This window comes from Strix uralensis, chromosome 3 (genome assembly GCF_047716275.1).
Source record: "Strix uralensis isolate ZFMK-TIS-50842 chromosome 3, bStrUra1, whole genome shotgun sequence".
NCBI lineage: Eukaryota > Metazoa > Chordata > Aves > Strigiformes > Strigidae > Strix > Strix uralensis.
In genome coordinates, this window is record NC_133974.1 from 109,185,010 (window position 1) to 109,199,737 (window position 14,728).

The following is a 14,728-nucleotide window of genomic DNA, read 5'->3' on the forward strand; positions in this document are numbered from 1 at the left end:
AGCTCCTCTTCCAAAAGGCACTGGAGCATCACAACGTTTTAGGAAATGGATTTTTTTTCCCCGTGCAGGTCACCAAAGACTGAATCTGCAATTGTCAGAATGAGCTTGAACTGTCCCTTCTTGGGAAGGGAACTGTTATAGTGGAGGAGATAGTGAACACATTTCCCATGCAGAGATGACCCTGGGGATTAGCCAACTTGCTCTAACAACTCAGCAATTTTTGAAGAGAAAGAACTGATGTTGCTATATAGTCAAGTATTCCCATATTGCTTAATGACTTGCTAAAAGTAAGAAGTAACAAACATCACCGAACATGGAAATTATAAGTTTATATTGATGTTTCAAGACAGGGAATTCAAAGACTACCCACAGAGTGGCAACAGACCTCATTCCAGGTCATGAGGAGTGAAGCTTGAGCCCACAGTCAACTTACGGCTTTGTTAGGACTTCAGTCTACAACAACCAACTTACATCACGTTGAAGGTAGATATTTAAAGGAGGTTTATTGGGGCTAATACTAAATTCAAACAGCCACAAGTTCATTTTCCATGTTTACCACACCAACTGTTGACAGATGAAGTCTCAGTGGAAAGTCCAAATTTTCATTTCACCATGACTTCCTGAAATGTGACTACAGATTTCAATATTTGGCATTTGATCTTCAGAGAGAGATACCATGTTTAAGAACATTCTACCAAATACATTTAAATCATGACTCAAAACCAAAACAATTTGGAAGTTTTGAAACATAAAGCTGTTAGTATGAAATTAGCTTTTATTTTTTACCTCAAAATAAATGCACATTTATCATTTATTCAAATGAAAACTGAAAAAGGGTATCTTAAACAAGAGGAAGCTTAACAGAGCAAATATCACAAACACCCTCAAGTTCCTTCTCCTGCTATTGCCCAGCTCTGTTTGGCTAAAAACACAAGCTTGATTTTTTTTTTTGTCAGTTTGGTCAATTAAAAGAAATACTTGAAAGCCTTGAAATTAGCAGTGGTATAAAACAAAACCAGGTACTCGTTCTGATCAGAATTGAGGTCCATGTGTTACCACACATTTATATAAAACTTTCACTAAGTGTTGTACTAAATAGGATTTAGTAACCTCTTCTGCAGTTTAGCTCTTGATATCTTGGTAAGAGAAGTCAATGCGTAAGCATGTCAGAAGTCAACGCTATAGTGTAACTACAGTATAACTCTAACAGGGCTCCTAAATATTGTTCACCAGAGTGACGTCTTATAGTTGAATTTCAGTTTCAGCAGGTACTTCAGATTTACCTGAGCAACATCATACACAATATATCTGGGAAGAATGTTAAGGAATAATTATAGTTGTTGATAATAGTACCACAGAACAACCTCAAAACACAGTCAAACTTCACCTTTGAACTTAAGTTACCACACAGACGCCTGTGTGATTAAGCAGTTCTAACAGCTCAAACCACAAATCTTTAAATTTTACTTTTCTTTGAATCTGAAAATGTTTTACACAACAGTTTGAAACAAGCAACTAACAGTCATATGAAGAATTAACGATGGTGCAGCAGGAATCCTGAGTGACAGGCAGGTGAACTGACTTAGATACAAGGCTGCAGCTCTTGAATATTAGTTTTTGTCAGCCAGAGCCATATACACATCATCTCTCTTGCTATCTAAACAGTGATGTAGGCTAGATGACATCTGTAGTTACAGACCTGGTATCTACAATTGTAATTGCAGCTCTATTGCTACCTTCTACCACAAAGTCATTAATGCCCTCTTAATTTCCCGCTAAAAAAACTCAAGTTGGAATCACAGAGTTCTACAATTGTTGGCAGTGCTTGACCACACCGCACCATTTTATTTTTTCAGAAGACATTCCTAGCTTGCCTATTTGTTACTCAATGCTTTAGGCCTCAAACTTACCTCTAACCCAAATTTTAGATGAAAAGCATCCCCATCAAACAGTGTAAAACAAAAGGAATGCACATCGTGTTACCTCCATTACCTATTATTAACTGTATTATAGTTTATCATCTGACCAAGACAGCTGCTATATTTAAGAAAACTCAAGATAAAAACAGTACTGCCATGAGTTCTGTTGCCAAGACTGCTTGTAAGAGCAACAGCTTACCAAGAGAGAAGACAGTTTCTACACAACCCAGAGCTTGTATTAATGGGTTATTTGCTTCACTGGCAGTGAAGAGATTGATCTGGGACCTTAGACATCACTTATTCTTATGACCTCATTCATTATGGTGAATGTTGAGCACACATTCATTTGGGGGCAATTCTGCCTAGAAAGAGGCTTAATGGCTACATGTCTGATGGGCATCTGAGGTTTACCTCAATACTTGCAAAAGGCCTGGGGAACACAAGACTTCTTTGTGATGAGAGACTCCATCAAGCCACAGAGCTGGCTCCCCCACCTCCTCCTGGCCAAGCTGGCCAGTCACAGCACCACAAGGAAGAAACACAACTGGAGTGATGTGAACCCACAGGCTGCATTCCCCTCCTCTTGTCCTGGCATGTCTCTGGGCAAGGCACCACTGGGCAGTGTTGCCTGGACACTCCGATGCCTTCAGGTATTGAGTCCTGTCAGGGCAACAGCTATTTGCTACATGCATCGTTTCCTTTTTTTGCAGAATGACATTCTAAATGTGACAACTATAAAATCATCTCCCCTGGAGAAAAGACTCCAAATTGTCTATGAGTACTCCAAAGCAGATCTAAAAGAAACAAAACACAGTGTGCCAAAACTCCTGACCAACATTAGCAAGGTCCTAAACTCAGCAACACTCAAACACAGCATACAGCCAACATAACAGCAAAGGATACTCATTATACAGAAGACAAGTATCATTAATTCCTGTTGAGATCCCATTCCCTAAGGGAACCTCTACACCACCAAGGGTGGTAGTGGCTGTGGGATCAGGTGCAGTTTTGCCCAAGCCTAGGAAGGGAAAAGACATTTGTTACAAATCTAGAAGGCAAACACAGACTTTGCACATAAATAAAATGACTCAGCCAGCCAGATATTACTTCACATATATATTCAAATGCTGACCAAGTGCAAAAGTAGCTTAAAAAGAACACAAAGAATACAGTCTGTATATTCAATTCAACATGACCGTACTTAATGGTAGTTGTACTCTGCTACCCTAAGAGCAAGAATGAGACTTGTGGCTGTTAATTGTCTAATCTGTATGATCAAAGCTAAAACAGACCAGACTTATGGCTCTCACATCCTAGGTCCATTAATGAAAACATGCACATTGCAGCATTTTCAGAGAAGTATAACAAACCAACTCTTACTGTCTTTGAACTCTTCAATACAAATCTGATTTGACATCCGTAATAGAGTAGTATGTATTGAAAAAGATGCTAAATCACATTTTATTCTATTTTAGGCAACTGATTTTTAAGCCTCTCGAAATGAATAGTTTAAGAAAAGCCACTCGTTACTGAATGCTACTGTTCTCCACTCTCCCATCTCGTTACAGAAGATAATGATTACCATTTCTTTTGCTTGAATTAGAGCACTAAGTCTTTTCTCTCATCATCTTTTTCAGTGCAATATACTGATACTTTTTGCAGATAGAAGTGTAATGAGAACAGCTGTTCCATCTGAACCTTTATTCTTAGCTTTTCCCTTCTCTCCAAGCTTCTAAGGCACTTTGAAAGCTAAACAATTATTCTTCTGATCTATCAAACCCCTCATCTTTCTTCTAAAATACATAGTATCATTATGATGAAAGCAAGTAAGAAGTTGGACAACACACCTTACATTTTCTCTTGTGTAATATCAAATAAAAGTTTCCTCCTGAGCTTCAGTGAACACATTAACTTCAGTCTCAACATTCCAAGTGTACTAACTCCCATCTCAAAACACCACATACACACGTACAGATACAACTACAGGGCAACATTATGCAAACTCTTAAAGGAAGTACAGCTATGAAATTACTATAGTTCTCTTTGCTAAGCAGAGAGCCACAATGTGAGTTTGCCATCAATAACACATTACCAGTGACAACTACTAATGCTCACCTTTCACACTGTGTTTTCCCTTCGGCAATTTTGTTATGTGAGAAGCATTCTTTAGCTCATACCTGGACAGCACAAAAAACACACAATTTGACATTCGTCTTAAGTTATCTTGGTGAAAAGCAATTTTTTTTCAGGCTTCAGCTTATGGTGAGTGAATATATAGAGTTAATTTAGATTCTAGTCTTCTGGAACCAAACAGCCTTCCTTCTTTGTCTCATTTACTAATTTTAATGATACTGGCATTTAGTACAAGATTCTAGACCCGCAGCACAGGTTGGTTTTTTTTTTTCCCCAGCAAATAGCTCTCATTTTAAGAAAAAAGAAATCTTATTTCTTAAGAAATACCATGTACTCATTCTTCACACTGAAAAAAAGGCTTTCAATTTTAGCATCACTTTCTACCACAATATATTAAGCATGTTCGGCAAATACTCTTCATCAGTTACTTACATATTTCCAAGGGCAACTTCTCCCAGTAGTATTAAGCCTATGGGATCAGCTTGAGATGTGTGACAGTAGTTGGCACTCTTGGATACCATGTCTGCAAAATAGATGCCCTTCCCAAACATGTAGCCGGTCTGCAAGCAGGAAAAAAAAAAAATTGGGACAATAATACAAAGGCAGCATTCAATCCACCTGGCTGGGCTCCCAGGAGAGCAAAGCTGCAACTCAAGCTCTTGTGCATACCAGTCAGCAACCCACTCTGGACACACAATGTTGTCTGCATGCTGAGAGGTAACACTGGGCCCTCCCCACACAAATTCTCTTATTTAGGTTGTCTCCGATGGTGGCCATCTCCGGGCACAGGGATGCAGGCAGCCAGAGAAGCTGTTTAACATACCACAGGTGCTTCAGGGGGAGCGATCCGGAGACCCTGAGAGAGGATACCAGCAAAGTTGGTGGTGCGGGAACCGTGCCACAGCAGCTGGCGATTATGAAGCTGCTTAAATGGCTTGTAACGCTGACTCTCTCCTTCACGCTCGATCCTGAAGATCTTCAATGCAAAAAGGGGTAGGAGAAAAAGAACAACCAAGCAAATAAACCGTTACCTTCATGCAACTAATCAGATGAAAAAAAAAAAAAAATCACCCAGCCTAGAATATACACTAATCTGCTACGAAAATTGATCTGGATGGTTTTCAGTATTTGCAGCTTGCTATGTCATGCTAGCAAAAGAAAGGTAGCACTGATCACACAGTACTTGTTATTGATTACTTCTCCACCTTCCCTTCTGTATTTTCATGAGACCACAGTCTTCTGAAAAATCATTCAATGAACTAAGGCTCAATTTTAGAAGATGATTACTCCTCCACCTCCTTTTTGAGGCCAATTAAATTAAAATAAAAACACGGCCCAAGGACACCTCAGTAAGCTTAGACTCATCTCTGCCTAGACTTTTGCTATTCTATTAATTAGCAATTGGTCTATCAAACCATCCCTTCAACAATGGAAGCTAGATAAGCTGCTCAAAAATAAAAGGAAACTGCAAACAAGTCAACTTAGAAGAGTCCATCTTCACAAACTAAAATCCCATTATTGCCCAGCTTACATCCACGACTTTGAGATCATATGCATTGTGAGTAGCAGCGTGAGTATTTTTCACATATTGTTTAATAATCTTGGCTTCTTCCGAATCTTTGTCAACAACCTGCAAAGAGGCAAACAAGAAAAGTTTCTTTAGCATACAAACTAGCAGGCTTCTTATAATATGATGCCATCTACCCTATGCTTGCAACTCCCCAGTTTAAGCCTCCTTTATCATTTAGGCAGAAATTTATTCCCAGCTAGAGAACGTGTACAGGTATACAGACAGCACTCAGTCACAGAATGTCTGAGATGGGAAAGCACCTCTGGAAATTGAGATGATTTCCAATTCCTCTACTCAAAGCAAAGTCAGCTGGAGGAGGTTGCCAAGGGCTGAGTCCATCTGACTTGTTACACTCCAAACTAACAGGACATCAGCTTGTATTCAGTCACTCAATTCCTTTTATTTCCTCTACCTTAATATCTGTTCGAAGTTTTTCATAGTTGATGTCAATTGGGTCTTTATCTCCATCTTCATTTCCACCTCTGAGAAGGCTGTAAGCAACCTCAATATCAAGCAAGTTGTCCAACATCTGCACTTTAGCCTGAAGAATTTAAAGAGGTTATCTCACTTGTGCCCTTGACATGTTCAGAACAACTCTGGAATAGCCCCAATCACAAAAGTATCTTGAATCACTGGCCACACACTACCATCTAACACCACAATACCACTGTCTTTTTTTAAAAAAAGAGATATATATACACACACACACTTAAATATATTAAAACATACACATGCATGTATACATAGACCATAACGTATAACATATATCTATTTGTATATGTACACACACATATATGCACATAAACAAACAAGAAGATATTCTGAAGAAAAACAAGCTTAACCTCATGAAAGGATGAGTTTAAAGTAAGTCTTAAAACCTCACAAGTTCTTTCTGTTAGACATCTGATATCAGACCTGTCACCTGCAAACAACATACTGTGTCCAGTCAATACCTGAATGTATTCCAAGTTATTTAGGAGAGGTGGTTTCTTCATCCCAAAATCATGAGGAATCAGAGTATAGAAGCGGTTGGAGAGGTCCAAGATCTGTGATTCTGAACCACTGTCAGAAACTGCCTAAACAAGACAACAAGCACCAAAGAAAGTTATTAAGTAAGATTAAGTCTCCATAGCAATAGACACACACAAGATACTTGAGGACTAATACACAGAAGCAGCTATACAAATAGTGTTAATGCTGAAGCTCTCATAGAACTAAAAAGGGCAATTCTATTTAATTCTTTTGCATATAGTAAGTCACAATACTTGCACAGAAATACACAGAATTTCTGATACAAGAAAAATCTAATGGGGATTATGTTTTTGGACGGCAAAAATAAAGGCTTCTGGATATGCAAGGGGCAAGGATCTGGTCTATTCTAACAACTGAAGTAAAACTCTCTATGCTTTGCCAGGGAGCCCATGACAAAAAATGGGTTATGCTGGTACACTTCTGCAAGCTGTTCAGGCAGTACTATGTAGTGATTCTTGGAACGGTCCAGATCATGATGTGTAAATACAGTAATGTCATCAAGCCAGACCCTTTCCTGTGTCAACCTTTATTCTCATCCTCAAACAGATTTCTCTGGGGTGGAAACACCAGCTTGCTATTAGATCAAGACAGCAGTTTCATTTGCTCAACCGCCATTTACATCTGGCTCCGCCCAAAGTTTGTGCTACAAAAGCGTGAAAGATACAAGTACTGCCCAAACTGGTACAACAGCAAAGAGAACTAACTAGTTACCCATGGAAGTCACATCCTCTTCTCCAGTGAAAGAGTACAGATCTTTATACCACAGCTCAGCATTCATCCCACGACGAGCCCAGAAAAACTTCTGAATTCCCCTCTCATGCTAACATGTCTTTCACGCTCACCTGCTGAACCTCGTTAAGGATGGAGTATGCGCTCTGGATCTGTCGCTTGCTCAGTTTTCCCAATGGCATCTTCTGCAGGTCAATCTGATGAAGATTCAAACAATTAAAACAGGATTTCACTGCACTGAAACCATTGCAACATTCCCTCTCTGGTTTCTAAGGAACAAATCTCTCCATCCTGGTAGGACTGGCCACACAAAGAATGGAAGCATTTCAGACTTGGTATTGATCTCTGTGGATTGAGGAGTGATGTCAGACAGACAGTGCACGCTACTGAGAAGACATCCTATAAACAAAGGAATACTGCAAGAGGAAACTAAGCATGCATGCTAGGGCAACACAAAAATAGGGTACTAAGTGTCTGGCTAGAAGTCTAGTATTGACCTGGATGGATTCCTCCATCACTTCAGTACCCACATATTTGAGGGTGGCAAAGCAGCAAACTGAATGAAATAATTCTTGTTCATAAGATCATCTGTGTCTCTAGGTACAACCTAGACACCTTCTTCCAACTTTACCCTACAGTTATCAAGGGTCAAATGCAAAGAGGTTATAAGATGCTTCATATCCATTAATGAGAAACAAACAAACAAAAAAAAGGCAACTAAGATAAAAGCAATGTCTTGGTTGCCTGCATTTAGAATCATAGAACTGTTTAGGTTGGAAAAGACCTTTAAGATCGAGTCCACCACTAACCTAACACTGCCAAGTCCACCACTAAACCATGTCCCTAAGCACCACATCTAGTCTACATGTCTTCTAAATACCTCCAGGGATGGTGGGTGACTCAACCACTTTCCTGGGCAGCCTGCTCCAATGTTTGACAGCCCTTTCGGTTAAGAAATTTTTCCTAAAATCCAATCTAAACCTTCCCTGGTGCAACTTGAGGCCGTTTCTTCTTGTCCTATTGCTTGTTACTTGGGAGAAGAGACCCACACCCACCTTGCTGCAACCTCCTTTCAGGTAGTTGTAGGGAGAGATAAGGTCTAATAGCCTACTTTTTTCTCCAGGCTAAACAACCGCAGTTCCCTCAGCTGCTCCTCATAAGACTCGTGCTCTAGACCCTTCACCAGCTTCGTTGCCCTTCTTTGGATGCGCTCCAGCACCCGTGTGTCTCCTGTAGTGAGGGGCCCAAAGCTGAACACAGTGTCTGAGGTGTGGCCTCAACAGTGCTGAGTACAGGGGGACGATCACTTCCCTAGTCCTGCTGTTTTCTGATGCAAGGCAGGATGCTCCTGGCCTTCTTGGCCACCTGGGCAGTTTTGACACAGGCCAACTTAACCATGCTAGATGAACTATTGTCCTTGTTATTGTTCAGTTCCACTTGCAGAGCCTCACACGTATTACGCAGGGGCACCTGGGAAGGTGGGGCAGTCACAGAGGAGAGGCGCTCGCTGCACCGGGCAGGAACTTGTCGGCATTCCTTAAGTCACCGTGTTCGGCCAGGTGCAGAGAGGGCAGGGAATCCTCCATATCACATGTCCTGTCTGCTTGTTGGGCCTGTCCCTGGGAAGGCAGGGTACGATTCCAGTAGTCTCTCTCTCGCTCCCTGATACTCCTCAACCTACTCAACCCCTCCTGGAGCTCTGCCACTCAGCGGAGGAGCTCCTCTCCCCGGGTGCACCCCCACAGCAGTGCTGCCGTGAGAGCAGGGCCCAGCCTGCAGCCTGGCACCAGGCTGTCAGCGTGTTCCCACTGCAGCTCTGGCTGGGCAGGTGCAGAGCTCAGAGGCCATGGCTTTCTGCTGGGTGGATACCACTGCTCCCTCGTTGAGCCGGCAGAGCCTCAGCACCATTCCTGCACGCCCTTCCGCACAAACTGCTGCGCCACACCGTGGTTGCTCGCGCTGCCTAAGGGCTTCTTTTATACATGGCAGGGGCTTGGCCACCGCTGCTCCTGGCCTTTCCAGGTCCTGCCAGCCACTGTGGCACAGCCACGGGCCGCTCTGCCCTGGTTCGGGAAACCCCCTGTGCACCACACTGGAGTGCTCCGCTGAAGGTCGTGCCGGCACTGGAGCTGCTCACCTCAGTGTCTGATTTAATTTATATGTTACTTTTGTTTGTGTGTTGACTGATCTTGGGAGAGTTTCAGATTTGCATTAAATCCTTGCACAGTTAAGGACCATCTGAACACAAAAACATTTGACAAAAGTCAGGTCCAATGGAATCTTTTACAAAGATCATATGTACACCCTCTGGACTTGACAGTACTCACCATACACCCTGCAGGTCAAACTAGCTTTTACTTAACTCGATGGGTTTAAGATTCAGCTCAAGGACAGAAGATCCTGTGAAACCATGTATATCACATTCTGCCTGGATAAGTTCCACATTATTTATTTACAATGGAGCTAGGAAACTCAGTTTTAAGAAAATCTTCTCTGCAAGCTGAACTCAGAAGGCTCTTCCAAGCTACAGACTGATGTGAGAGCCCTGAAGTGATTTTGTATGGAGACTTCCACCTACTGGGCTTAGGAGACCTCTCACCTTTAGCTGCAGCTCAGCATACATGAAGCCAAATACTAAAAAAGCCAAGATGGACTGCAAGAGAGAAGACAGACTTCAAAACTGATCATGTCTTAGTGACACGAGAGTCACAAAGCCAAGATTAATAACCTAATGAAAAACAACTTGCAATAGATTTGTAGCTCCCACACTTTTGGGGCCAATACTTTCTTGTTGAGTACCGTCCATCCATATTATCTAATTATTAGGTGAAAAATCATGAAGGACATGTAGAAGTAAAATGGGCCATTTAACTTGGGTGTGCAGAATAGCTGCAGACACCTATACTAACTATAAATTATATAAACCTATAAACTAACATATATAAGCATTAACACATAAACACTAACACCTATAAACTAACACATCCCTCAACAATGTGACTGAGTAATGTATCTCTTACAGAGCCCACACAGAGCCAAAGGGCTGGAGTTTGTGTCTCCTGTGAGTCATGGGAGGTAAACAGTGCCCTGCAGAGCTAATATAAAGCTAAACTGCATCCAAAGCTTTATCATCAGATGCATCAAAAGAGCACAGCAGCCAAGGGGTTGGGTCTAAAACAGGAGCACTGCAATTACTGCCAGATGCACTGAGGGTAACATGAAGATTTAATTCCACATCGCAGACGTGTGCACCAAGATGTTATGAGAGGCAAGGGAGATGTTTGCCTTCCACCCAGGCAAGAGAGGACACAGCACTAGAGCAGACTCAGCCCTCTAAACTAGCCATGTCATGTAAGGCAATGACATGGATAATTGTAATAAACTCCTGTATGCTTGGTGAGGTAAAACTCTCAAAAGCTAAATTGGAAGCAGGAAGAGAAATGCATTAGATAAATCTGTTGTCATGTAACAGAAAGACTAAGAATTTGCTACAGTTTTGGCAGAGCAAGAGTGCCTGGATGGAATTAAATACTTGAGATCAGGCTGATTAAAGGAACCAAGCAGCCGTTTTCGGAGGATGCACAAAAACCTCTAACTAGGAAAAACATTATTTCCTCTAACGGAAAGCAGCTGTTTGGCAGCAACAGTACAGGAAGATAAATCTAATAGTAAGACAAGCCCATCTGGACCCCCAGGTCTCCTAAAGATCTGCAGATGGTGTGAATTAACATAGCTCCAACAGAGTCCTACAAAACCAAATGACATCAGATAATCAGTTCAGAGTCTTTAGCCAGTTCCAATTACAACAAATTATTAATATTTTAAAAGACTTTGATGTAAAGAACCACTGAAGATAAAGGAGAACACAATTAACCAAATGTTGGGCAAGCAATCTGAAAACTTTCAGGTAAGCTGTATGAAATGGTGCAAAGCCTGCTCTGAAAAGTTGACACAATATACTGACAAGAGAGCAAACAACAGCTGCTTAAATATGAAGTCTTAGAGCAGGATAACTAAGCTGGCTGAAGAAAACTGAAATTTGTTGTCTAGAATTAACCCAGTTTGAATGGCTGTATTGAAACAAACTGCAGGATCTCTGAACACCAGTAAGACTGTTTGTAAGCAACGAGAGACAGGTGATACTACCAGAACACTCTCTGAAAGCTTGTTAGAAGCATGGATCAAGAAGAATGGATGAAAATAGGGTGAGAAATAAAACAATTAAAAAAAAAATCAGTCTCAAGTTAGGCCCCGTTCAGAGAGGTATCTGGACTTTGCCAAGGCACTTCATTAGTGCATGTATCAGCTGGCAGCATTTCTCAAGTCTGAGCTGCATGTTTACTTGCATAAAAGTAGTGGTAGTGCTGCCCACTCCCCCTTGCCCCCCCAAACGTGGTTCACTGCTCACAAAAAAAAAAAAGTGACTCCTGCCTCCCATCACCAGGAAATTGGCTGTGTTAGTATTTTAAAAGCATTCAGCAAACAGTGGTCAGGATGCATGTGTCACTGGAAAAAAAAAAATACTTAGAATGATTACCGACACCAGGACTGGCAAATGAGTTTCTCATAGGCTTGTTAAGTTGAAGATATTGATACAGGTATTTCCCAATGAAGAACAAAGAATGCACGAATGTTTTAAAAACTGCATGCATGGTAACTAAGTTACTATTTCCAGTGCTTGGCAAATTCTGGTCAGACTGTTGCCCTTATTTTAAGGCTGATCTAAAACTCACGCTGACTTCTGGGGAGTATGATGCGCCCTGGATTGCAAAGAACTTGCTTCTGGTTGTATAAGTATGATGTAAAGAGAGAAAGGAGGGTTAGAAGCGAGAACATGAGCGTGTGTGTGGTCACCTCAAATTCCACCATCGCTTTCTTCATGCTCTCCACATCAAAGATCATCTTAATAAGGTCTTGGATTGGCTTTGCAAGTTTTGACTTGGTCCCAGCACCCACTGTCAGTTTCCTGACAGCTTCTTCATCCTGAAAAGTAAAAATAGTATCAGAATTAGCAAAATCACAAAGGATAAAAGTAACAGGCTGGCTGCCATGGTAACAACTCAAAACCAGTTTAGTGTATGCATGCTATGACTAGCCTGAAGTTCATGGGGAGCGTGGGACATTGCTCTGACATTTTGGAACAAAGTGGGTTTAAAAATCCACCTATTCAGTAATTTGGCAGACATTCTTTCAAGACGTGGCACTGTAAAATATAAGTAGAATTAAGGGAATAGGAACTCTGTGCTTCACCTCCATCAACAGTAGTAATTACTTTTTCTGCAAGCTTGCTGCTGCATAGACACCTTGATGTGAAAAAGGTGACTGTTTACTTTGCTGCTTTTATGACAAAATAGAAATGTAGTAACTAGTTTCATTAAGTTTTTTGTAATAAAAACTGTCATAGATGAGCACAGGATTCATCAATTAGCCACAATTCTAATTGGATGCTTTCATGGATAGAACACTGCATCAATAAGGCATCTGCCAGATGCTTCAGAATATCACTGTACATTGCAGCGTAACAGACACTTTGCTGCAATATTCACATTTCCAGAAATAAAGCTATGCATCGAGTGCTTCACACTGGAAGATGACATCCTGTAATTTGGCCACAGAATAATGCAATGGCTTGAAAATATGTTCTCTGGTATCTTTATAGCTATTAACAGCATTCAAGTATTTAATCTGAAAATAGTTTAAGTTATGGGTATGCCTTTAAATAAACATACAAACCCCCGCTGGGCAGAAGGAAGAGAATTCTTATTTAGCTTAGCTGTCTAAATAGCCAGATCTCCCTGGCAGTGAATAATTTCTCTCTCAGCCTGCTCAATGTGTGCACTAAGCAGAATGCTGCATAGGAGTTGCTTCACCATTTGGGAGAATTTTGGATGCAGAACACATATGAGAAGTACCTATTTTAAATAAAATAAAATGGTGTTTTCAGACAGGATGTATGTGAAATGACTGCTGAATTAAGTTCAAATTAACATCCTTAAAATTACAGAGTAAACAGGAATGAGCACTAAAGGGACTTCAGACTTGACAAAGGAAAACTACTTAAGTTTCCCAACACATCTATTTTAATGCATGACACTCATCAATCTACAGCTCTATTTCTGTAGCAGAGAAGATGCAATAGTTGCACCTGCACTTCATTCCTCAGGTTTGTTAAGTGTAAGTGATCCAACAGTGAGCACTGAACAGAACAGCTATAGTAAAGCAGTTGAGTAGTGCTCCACCTGGTACAGGGACATTTCACAGTTACCTGTCCATAATCTATTTCCAGCGGGTAGAATTTTTTGGGATATTTAGTGAAGTTCTTTGAATGCCAAGAATTGCCAGTTTTCTCTTCATACAAATTCAGGAAGTGTTCAACAGCATCTTCTTTTGATGGCATCTGCTCTAGCTTGTTACTCCCAATTACAGTGCCCACGCGACCCCAAGATCTGAATACCCAGTATCTGGAGAAGTGAAACATGAGAAAAGAACAGACATAAGATACTCTGTCTCTAGATCTCAGTCCAAATGAAACTGATCCTGCAACAACCATGCGACTTCATGCAAATCAGCCATTTTCATACCATTACTTTTATGGAAGACATTCCCTATCAGCAGCTGCAGGAGAGCAACAGAAGAGCCACTACAGAGCATATGTCCAAGGACTGGTGTAAAAAAAAAAAAAAAAAAAAAACCCAACCAAAAAACCCTCCAACACTGAGGACGAATGAGTGCACAACAGAGAGGATATCTCTTCAGTCAATGTTTCACAAATACAAATCTTCAGACTATTTGGAGTCATATATTTGAAAACCAAACACCATGCACCTTTAAGCCTGTGACTCAAAGTCCTAGAGCTCGGATTTTTAGAGAAATCAAGTAATTTAAGTATTTGTTTGTATTACTGGCATCACCTTGGGTGAGCTTCCATTATATTTATAGGGATACAATCAATCAACCTCTCCAATTTGTCAGGTACAAAATGTAGGCACTGAGATCCCTCCGTGTACTGAATCACAGATCCAGTTACAAACCCCACGTACAAGAGCCAGCAATAAAAGCTTACTATGAACATGGCAAAGCGCGATAAATCCCGAGCTGAACCAGGGTCGCTGCTAACAGCCATTAGCTCCCCTGGATTTCTGTGTGTCCCTTACATGCTTGGGGGAGGGAGTTTAATTTTAAAGAACCCTTTCAATTTCTTTATCTATTCAGTAATGCAACCATTGGACAGTTCTGCCATGCATCTGATGAGACTGCAAAGCTAAAAACATGATCAACCCCTGACCATGCATTCAGTGCATTTTGTTAAGCCTCAGGGCACTCTATCCAGGACGACATGTGGTAG

At 41.0% G+C, this 14,728-nt stretch overlaps 1 protein-coding gene across 2 annotated transcripts in view; it reads right to left on the reverse strand.

The window, feature by feature from the left end:
- Positions 1 to 477: 477 nt before the first annotated feature.
- PARP1 (poly(ADP-ribose) polymerase 1) overlaps positions 478 to 14,728 on the reverse strand; it is a 34,897-nt gene continuing 20,646 nt past the window's right edge. For both annotated transcript variants that reach the window (XM_074863855.1, XM_074863856.1), the window contains exons 13-23: positions 13,649 to 13,844; positions 12,238 to 12,366; positions 7,497 to 7,580; positions 6,576 to 6,698; positions 6,035 to 6,163; positions 5,584 to 5,682; positions 4,876 to 5,028; positions 4,485 to 4,612; positions 4,035 to 4,096; positions 2,823 to 2,937; positions 478 to 1,308 (exon numbers count right to left, since the gene is read on the reverse strand). In XM_074863855.1, coding sequence (XP_074719956.1) covers positions 1,227 to 1,308; positions 2,823 to 2,937; positions 4,035 to 4,096; positions 4,485 to 4,612; positions 4,876 to 5,028; positions 5,584 to 5,682; positions 6,035 to 6,163; positions 6,576 to 6,698; positions 7,497 to 7,580; positions 12,238 to 12,366; positions 13,649 to 13,844 — 1,300 coding nt within the window. In that variant the 3' untranslated portion in view covers positions 478 to 1,226. The remainder of the gene's footprint in view (positions 1,309 to 2,822; positions 2,938 to 4,034; positions 4,097 to 4,484; positions 4,613 to 4,875; positions 5,029 to 5,583; positions 5,683 to 6,034; positions 6,164 to 6,575; positions 6,699 to 7,496; positions 7,581 to 12,237; positions 12,367 to 13,648; positions 13,845 to 14,728) is intronic.